The 8,395-nt window shown below is 44.2% G+C and overlaps 1 protein-coding gene across 3 annotated transcripts in view; it reads left to right on the top strand.

The window, feature by feature from the left end:
* Positions 1 to 230: 230 nt before the first annotated feature.
* The window catches only part of VPS26C (VPS26 endosomal protein sorting factor C), a 43,466-nt gene continuing 35,301 nt past the window's right edge, over positions 231 to 8,395 (top strand). Inside the window, exon 1 of one of the 3 annotated variants that reach the window (XM_058523094.1) lies at positions 231 to 293. Coding sequence is in view for 2 of the 3 variants with exons in the window: in XM_058523095.1 (XP_058379078.1) it covers positions 589 to 645 (57 nt within the window). In the remaining variant the exon portion in view is untranslated. Of the gene's footprint in view, positions 294 to 490; positions 646 to 8,395 lie in introns of those variants that run through there. The other 2 variants (XM_058523095.1, XM_058523093.1) reach the window with 2 other exon arrangements.

Here is an 8,395-nt window from a genome sequence, read left to right as displayed (position 1 = left end):
CCGGGAGCGCGGGGCGGCGGGAAGGACAGGAAGCGCGCCGAGCTGGGGACGAACATAGGGGCGCCGGCCCTCAGAGGCGCCGGGAGGAAGCGGAGAGGACTAGTGGTGACCAGAGGAAGGAGACTGGGGAGGGAACCCCATCCCCAGTAAAGCCAACTCGCTAGCGCAGCGACGCAGGGCTCACGCTTCCTGCGCGGGCAGCCCCCGCAAGCGTTCCCAGCACCGCCCCCCGCCGCGGCGCGCGCCGGGAAAGCCGAGTTTCCCCGCCCTCTAAAAAACGGGCGAGAAGGAAGGTATTTCCGGCGTTATGACTGGCTTTGCGGAAGGGGTGGAGCTAGTCTGGTTCCGCCCCTCACGCCCGGCGGGGGCGAGACGAAGAGTGACAGCCCGTCTGCCTGCGCTAAGGCCCGCCCCTGCGCCGGAAGGAGGAAGGAGGGGGAGTCGAGCGTGCGCAGGGCGTGAAGTCACGTGATGCAACTGCCAGCGAAGAGGGGGGAGGGGCGTGGCCCGGGTCGGAGGGGCGGGGCGGCCCTCCTTCCCCTCGGGTCACGCGCGGCCGGAAGTGGCGCCCGCAGCGGAGTATTGGCGATGGGGACTTCCCTGGACATTAAGATTAAAAGAGCGAACAAGGTTTATCATGCCGGGGTAAGTGGGGTGGGCGGGCCTGCACGTTCCGTCGTCTCCGGGGCCCCGCGCAGTTCTGCGTGTCCCTGGGCGGGGCAGAGGTGCGTCCTGCCAGGTGCGTCCCGCGCGCGGCTGGCTGTCCTCCCAAGGGTCCCCCACGGAGTCGCCGTCGCGTCCGCGGGCGTGCAGGGTGAGGGGCGGCGCCGGGGCTGCAGCGCTAACTGGCGCCTTGAACGTCTGGCTCGGCCTCCGTCCCGGGCTTGCGCTGAGCACTGAGGGCGGAGGAGCTCGGTGAGCACACGTCCCGTGCCCTCACTCTTGGGGTGACTGGCACGGTCTAACGAGAGGCAGAATTAACCTTGAAAGCAGAAATATGCACTTCAGACCGTGGTCAGCTCTAACACCATGCAAAAGTTACTCATTTCTGTGGTTTTATTCTTTGAGTAACATACAGAAGGAATGGCATATTGAAATGCAAGTCCAAAAAAATGAAAATCTTAACTGTGCGGTTAACAAGGTTTGCGCCACTGGCCACTCAACCTCCTCGGGTCTCACTTTCTTTATTTGCAAAATGAGGATGATGCAAGGTTCCTCTGTCTCGGGGAATCTCAACCTTGGCATCAGAATCAGTCACCCTGGGGAGTCTTAAAATGTGATTGCCTGGGTCCCACCCCCAGAGATACCAGTGATTCAGCCAGGGTTGGAATCGCAGCTAGCTCTCACACCTTGTGCAATAAAATTGAGAGTAGTGGTTGGTCACATAAATGCAGAGCAGTCTCGAACGGGATAGAATACCAGGCAAAGATCATGAATGGATTCTACAATCTTTGGGTGCAAGAAGGTTGGGGAAACCTGATAATTACACAGACTAGAATGGCCACCTTCCAGATTATTAGTTACAGAAAGAAAGAGCTACCTTTATAGTAGAGGAATCTGGCAGTCACCACGCTAAAGAAGACCAACAGTGAACACCACCTTACCATCATCACTAATGAGACTAACTGACATTATATTCTGGCATAGTAATAGAAGGGTCTAGCATGATGCACTGAGGACACGACCAATTTACGTGCTATTCCTGCCAAAAATGTTTAACCTAAGCCAATTCATAAGGAAACCATCAGGCATATCTAAATTGAGGAACATTCTACGAAATAATTAGCCTGGATTCTTCAGAAATGTCAATGTCATGAGAAAAAGGAATTTTTCTAGATTAAAAGAGACGAAAGGAATATAACAACCAAATACAGTGCATAATTTTTGATAAATATGAATATGGACTATACATTAAATAATAGTTTTGTATTGATGTACAATTTCTCAAGTGTGGTATTTCTATTTTGGTTATGTAGGAGAGTACTCCACATATTGAAGTATTTAGGAGTGAAGGGTCACAATTACTAAATTTTAAATGATCCAGCTGTAAATCATGTGTGTGTGTGCACGCACATGTGAGGGGAAGAGAAAAAGTAATATGGCAAAATATTAATAATTAATAATTTCTTTATTGAGATCTAATTCCAATACCATAAAATTCACCCTTTTAAAGTGTAATATATTCACAGGTTTTAATATATTCACATAGTTGTGCAACCATCACCACTGTCTAATCTAGAACCTTTTCATCACCGCAAGAAGAAACCCTGTACCCCTTAGCAGTCACTCCTCATTGCCTCTCCCTCTCAGGCCCTGGCAATCACAGATTTACTTTCTGTCTCTATGGATTTGCCTATTCTGAACATTTCATACAAATGGAATCATTCCTAATGAATCAGAAATGATATAAATGGAATCATACAATATGTGGCCTTTTCTGCCTGGCTTCTTTCACTTAGCATAATTGTTTTCAGTGTTCATAAATGTTGTAACATGTATCAGTTCGTCATTCCTTTTTATGGGTGAATAATGTTCCGCTGTATGGCTACAACACATTTATTTATCCCTTCATCTGTTGATGGACGTTTTGGTAATTTTCACTTTTTGGCTATTATGAATAATGCTACTATGAACATTCTAGTGCAAGTTTTTGTGTGAACATGTCTTCATTTCTCTTGGGTAAATATTGAGGAGTGGGATTGCTGGGTGATATGGCAACTTTATGTTTAACTTTTTGAAGACCCACCAAATTGTTTTCCAAAGCATCTGCACCACTTTACTTCTACCAGCAGTGTATGAGGGTTCCAGTTTCTCCTCTACTTTGTATTCTCATAACTTTTCTGTAGCTTGGAAGATTTCAAAATAAGAGTTGGGGGAGGCAGGAGACTGTATTACACATTTTGCTTTAGTACCTATTATTTCATTGAAGAGTTAGCACATTCCATTCAGAGATGTTACTCCAGCTGAAATGCTGAGGTGTTTTCTGGGATTTTAAATATGGTACAAGTAATGAAAAGTACATTTAGAAAAGATGGAAGAAATAGAATCATAAAGTTGACCCAGCTGAGGTCTTAACACAACTGGGACCACTCCTTGTGGGTGGCAGAGTTGAAGGTGGTGTCAGCTCTGCCCATCTAGTGTACATCTCTTGGTGCCATTATCAGGAACTGAATCTGCAGTTGTTGGCTTATGGCTGTGTTTCTCAATCTTCAGTCACTTTTGCACTTAATGCATTTTAGATGGTTGCTATTTTTTTAAAAACAAAAAATGTTGTTACCAATAAATCTAATCAGTTGACAAAAATACACAGCTGGACATATGTGCCCATGACCCATGTGTTAGACTCCATGATCTGTGATTCAGGATAGGTGGAGTAGGTGCCCAGCACTGTCATGACTGCTTTCTAAGCTCCAGGTGGCGGGACCCTTGCTGGCTAGTTGCTTGATGAGGACCGCATGTTGCAAGCGTAGTTTGCACCATGGTTGTTCGAAGGGTGGCCTCTCTGTCCCACCCTCCCCACTCTTAGCTGGCTGCTGGTGGAACTAATAACATACAAGTTTTCAGTTTTCTCTGTACATCTCAACAGCGTTGGTAAAGGTGCAATTACTAAAGATTTGACTCACTGATGGGCCTGCCAGAGCACAGTACCTGTAATTCTCATGGTTCGCTTAAGGTGGCTGTTGCCTGCGTTAGCCTGATCCTGAGGTCCTAAGTGATTGTCGTCCAAGTGAAACACGTTTGTCCATGTAACCACATAAAGCAGTCTTATGTTTCTCCGAGGTACCTGGGAAACACTGGTGTAGGGTTTGTCAGCCAGGCAGTGTCACTCCCATTTTACTGATGAGGAAACTGAGGCCTAGACAGATTGAAGAGTTTGCCCAAGATCACCCAGCTAATGACAGAGACTGGATTCCAGCTCAGGTAGGTCAGGTTTCAAAGCGTGTCCATCCAACGCTGTTATACCACCTCCCTAAGAGTGGCCATTTTTATGCAAAATGGAGGAATTTGTGATGTAGAATTGTTTATTAATTTCATAGGAGAGCTATAAATAGCATTTTAATATTTCAGTTAAAAAAACTGCTATGACTTCTACTCGGAACGTGTGCTGTGGACACCAGAGAACCTAAGTTATACTTGGGTTTAAGATTGACATTTGGTTTTTTCCCCTAGAAAAAGGTGCTCATTGACAAAATGATGGAGTTTTTTTAATCACAGCTGAATCACTTTTTAAAATATAAATGTAATGCATGCCATGTTAACAACTTAACATTTTACAGAAGGCTGGAAAGTGAAAAGTCAGGTCCTTCCTCCTCTTTGTGACCCCCTTTTCCGTCCCTGGAGGTATCCACTGACAGTTTGGGTGCTATTCCAGACATTTCCTGTGAATCAGTGCACATGTGCGCACACAGACGCACACACAACTTGTTCTTTTTGCTCAACAGTGTATCTTTATCTTAGATACCTTTCCATATCACTGCGTCTTCATCAGTCTCATTCTTCTTTAGATTGTTATTTAATCAGAATAAGTTTATTCAACCAAAGTCTATGAGGCTTACAGGTCAGCGGGGAGACATAGGTAAATACAGAAACAAAAGGTGATCAAGTGCTTGAGCAGGAGCACCTGTGGTATCTGATGAGCACAAAGTAGGGCACAGTCATGTCAGGGGAGGGGCCCTTTGGGAGCTTCATTGAGCTGGCAGTGCTTGAACCTGGTTTTGAAATCTAAGTGCTGGGCCAGGGCCTCCCTCCTCCCTGGGGCTTTGTTTCCGTCAGAAGGCTAGCCAGCGTGAGCAAGTGAACAAGAACTTGCAGACATTTGTGAAGCAACCTGAGTCCAGTAAAAGTTTCTTTTACTCCATTTCCCAACCGTTTACAGTCACTTCTCATCTAATTTGACAGCAGTTTTTAAAGGCGACTTCACTTTCTCATGTTTCCAAAATGTTTCCTCTTTTCCTTGAGTTTATTCTGCTCTCTTGTTTTTTTTTTTTTAATCATTTGGTTTTTTTTAATAATTTTATTTATTTATTTTTCCCCCCAAAGCCCCAGTAGATAGTTGTATGTCATAGCTGTACATCCTTCTAGTTGCTGTACGTGGGACGCGGCCTCAGCGTGGCCGGAGAAGCGGTGCGTCGTGCATGCCCGGGATCTGAACCCGGGCTGCCAGCAGCGGAGCGCATGCACTTAACCGCTAAGCCACGGGGCCGGCCCTCTTGTTTTTTTTTTAAACTTCGTAAGTTGGTTGTTTAGCTTATTAAATTGTAGCCTCCTTTTGAAAATGTGGACATTTTCCTCTAAGTACTACCTTAGTTGCATCCCACAAGTCTTTTGTTTTCAATAGCTTGGTGAATTATTATGAAGCAGACACCCTTGTAACCCCACCCAGGTCCTGCTGGAGAGGGGCAGGGGACCAGGAGAGAGGGAGAGACTGGAAGAAGGAGAATCGCTCTGCCTAGATGCTGGCAGAAGATGCTGCTCCAAAGGCCCCTGCTGCGGCTTCACGATTTAGCAGCCTCACGCTCTGTGGGACGTGGGAAGACCCCAAAATAATGCTCCGCTGCATGTCCCATGAGATGTGATTTGTAGTATTTTTATAATTGTACACCTTAAATATCTTCTGATTTCCGTCATGATTTTTTTCTTTGAGGCATGAGTTGTTTAGAAGTGTGTGTTTCAATTTCCGTTATAAAAACAACTCACTCATAGGCTTACAATAATTCCTAAATTTAATATTTAAATTTTAGAAAATTCCTTATGAGAAGAGTAACTTTAACCAGAAAATGAGATTATGATGGAGGAGAAGAATGTCAGGTCCAATGGTCAGGAGAAGACAGAATAACACAGGAATGTTCTCTGTAATTCAGCAGTAACCTGCAGTAGGTTACCAACACATTTTATATATACCTCTGTCATTGCACCGATTAACTTCTGCTAAAATTAATTTGCTCTGAGTCCACCTAGCTAAAATATTTTGTTTTGTTTATATTGTATACCTAGGCCTGTCAGTATCTACCACTTAGTGGATGCTCAAAAACTTGATTAAATGAGGTTGAAGCCTTAAAACATTTAAACAAAATTCATAAGACTAATAGTTTTATAAAGGCATTGATCAGAAAGAGGAAACTGTGGTCTTATAGGTATATTATAAGTTTTGCTTTGTAATTAGATTTAATATTCTGGGTATAAATTCTAGACAGATGTTGGTAGTATTTATTCTTATTTTGACATAGCCCCAAAGTGACACATTGAACCCGCCATAACTGGTATTTGCTTTAGGACGATCATTCTTAAGAGAATCATTCAAATAAATATGGGAATGGAGACTTCAGAATTCCTGTATATACAATTATCTTCTCTCTAATTCAGGAGTAGACAATTGTCCAAAATGTGATTCCCCAGTGTCTTCATCACAGCTTACACAGCTCAGAGAGGGTAAACCCTTCCTCAGAGCTTGAAGCATTGTGGGCAGGCCACCTTCTTCCTCAGAGTCCTGCCCATGGAGTCCAGAAACTTGACTTGTGTTTCCAAAGCCCCAACTATGGTATGAGACAATGAGGAATGTGATAAAAAGTCCCTAATTCTGTATTTCCAGCGAAAGTTTTAATTTCCCATGAGAAAACGTAACTAATGCTCTTCTATAATAACATAAACTAGTATAGCCGTTTCCAGCTCCCACACTGCTTTAATCCTCCCAAATACTGAAGAGGTGGCATTTTCCCCCATTTTATGGTTGAGAAGACTGAGGCTCAGAGAATTCTGTCTATCAGTGCCTTGGCATGGCACTGATAAGAGCGAATATTTGAAATTGTGTCTTTATTCCCAAGTCCAGGACTCTGTGTGCCTTCTCTGGGTTTTCATTCTCATCTGTGGGATGGAGATGATACCTACTCAAAGGGTGTGTTGTGAGGATGAAATGAGATAGAGTTTTAAGTCGTTTATTAGAGGTTCTGACCCATAGCAGGGGCTCAAATGGTAGGTGGCGGTGGTGTTACCCTTTTCCATAATGTCTCTTCACACTCAGAATCACTCCTTGTCTGCTGTGATGTAAATCAGGTTGTTAGTACACCCTACAAATGGCATGGTAAGTGTTTTATCAGATGCCTTACAGATTGTCGAATGTCTCCATGGTGGAGATGGGGGAAGGAGGGCCAGTGACCGAGGAGAGCAGGTAGAGGTTACAGCATTTTGGGCCCTGACAGCTGAGTGTGGTTTGGTATTGCTGTGTACTTCCTTGCCTGGTGCGGTAGATGTGTTCTTGATCAAAAAGTTTGACTCAAATGCATTGTAAATTCTGTGATATTTTCAGTGTGATAGAGGAGCTTATTGGTTAAAAAACCCTGCAGTAAATCTTTTTGTAATGTAAATATAATTCATTTGTTTTTATAAATTCAGAATGTTTTACATTCTTAAATCCTGGCACATGTACTCATGAAAATGACACGGTTAAATATTATGGTTGTGAAAAACGTAAATAAGAGATTTACTACCCAGCGTAGCCAGGTTACAGGGATAAGGGATTTATGCACTGTGGACTGGTAACTATTACCACAAGAACCTCGAGATTTGCATTTTGTCTTATTTGGCTTGCAAGTGATTTCCTGTTAAAAAAAAGAAAAAAGAGGAAAAATCCTATACCTAATCATTCATTATTATGAAGAAAAATTGCAAAGCTAGGATGGTATGAGAAAAAAGCCTAACTATTCTACTTTGTGCTACTGGATTCTTGATACATGAATGGTCAAGTATAGTGGATGCTGTTGCACATACTCATCTACATGTAGAAATGTAGCCCTTTGAGCTAGGAGGGATCCCATTTTGTGGGAGGTATATGAACCTTTTAAGAAACAGCCATCTAAGCTTTAAGTGAGTCTCTTTTCTCTCTAATAGTCTGATTCTCCTGAAAAGGCTTGTCTCCTGAATCATAACCTAACCCTTATATAATGCGGGAGAGGTATTTTCAGAATTATCCAAGCCTGTTTGAAAACTGAGATGCAGTAAAATTATTCCTGTAGTTCTCCATTCGGTGTGGTTGCAGCAGATTCTGTGCTGGCCTGAGCATTAGTAAGCCTGCCTGACAGCTGTGGGTGTGTCAGTTCTAGACTCTGCAGCGGCTGGACAAGTCTCAGCATGTTGTGGATGCCCTTGACCCCGGACAGGCTGCTCTGACTCTGGCAGGGTGGTTGTGTTTTCCTCTGCCTTCCTCTTGATGCTGAATCCCCAGTGCAGACGCCTGACCTTGAGTCCCCAGTCTGGACCTCCTGACCTTGCCTTGTCCTGGGTTCAGCCTTGTGTCACCAGCCACGCCCTCTCCATGGGCTGAAACCTGCAGTCTTTGTCTTCTGCCTAATTCCTGTGTAATTGTCCCCTAGTGGCTGAACTCCCAGCTGTGCATCTCATA

The sequence above is a fragment of the Diceros bicornis genome, chromosome 27 (assembly GCF_020826845.1).
Source record: "Diceros bicornis minor isolate mBicDic1 chromosome 27, mDicBic1.mat.cur, whole genome shotgun sequence".
NCBI classification, from domain to species: Eukaryota; Metazoa; Chordata; class Mammalia; order Perissodactyla; family Rhinocerotidae; genus Diceros; species Diceros bicornis.
The sequence above is the reverse complement of the archived record's forward strand: the minus strand, read 5'-3'. Positions and strand labels throughout refer to the sequence as shown.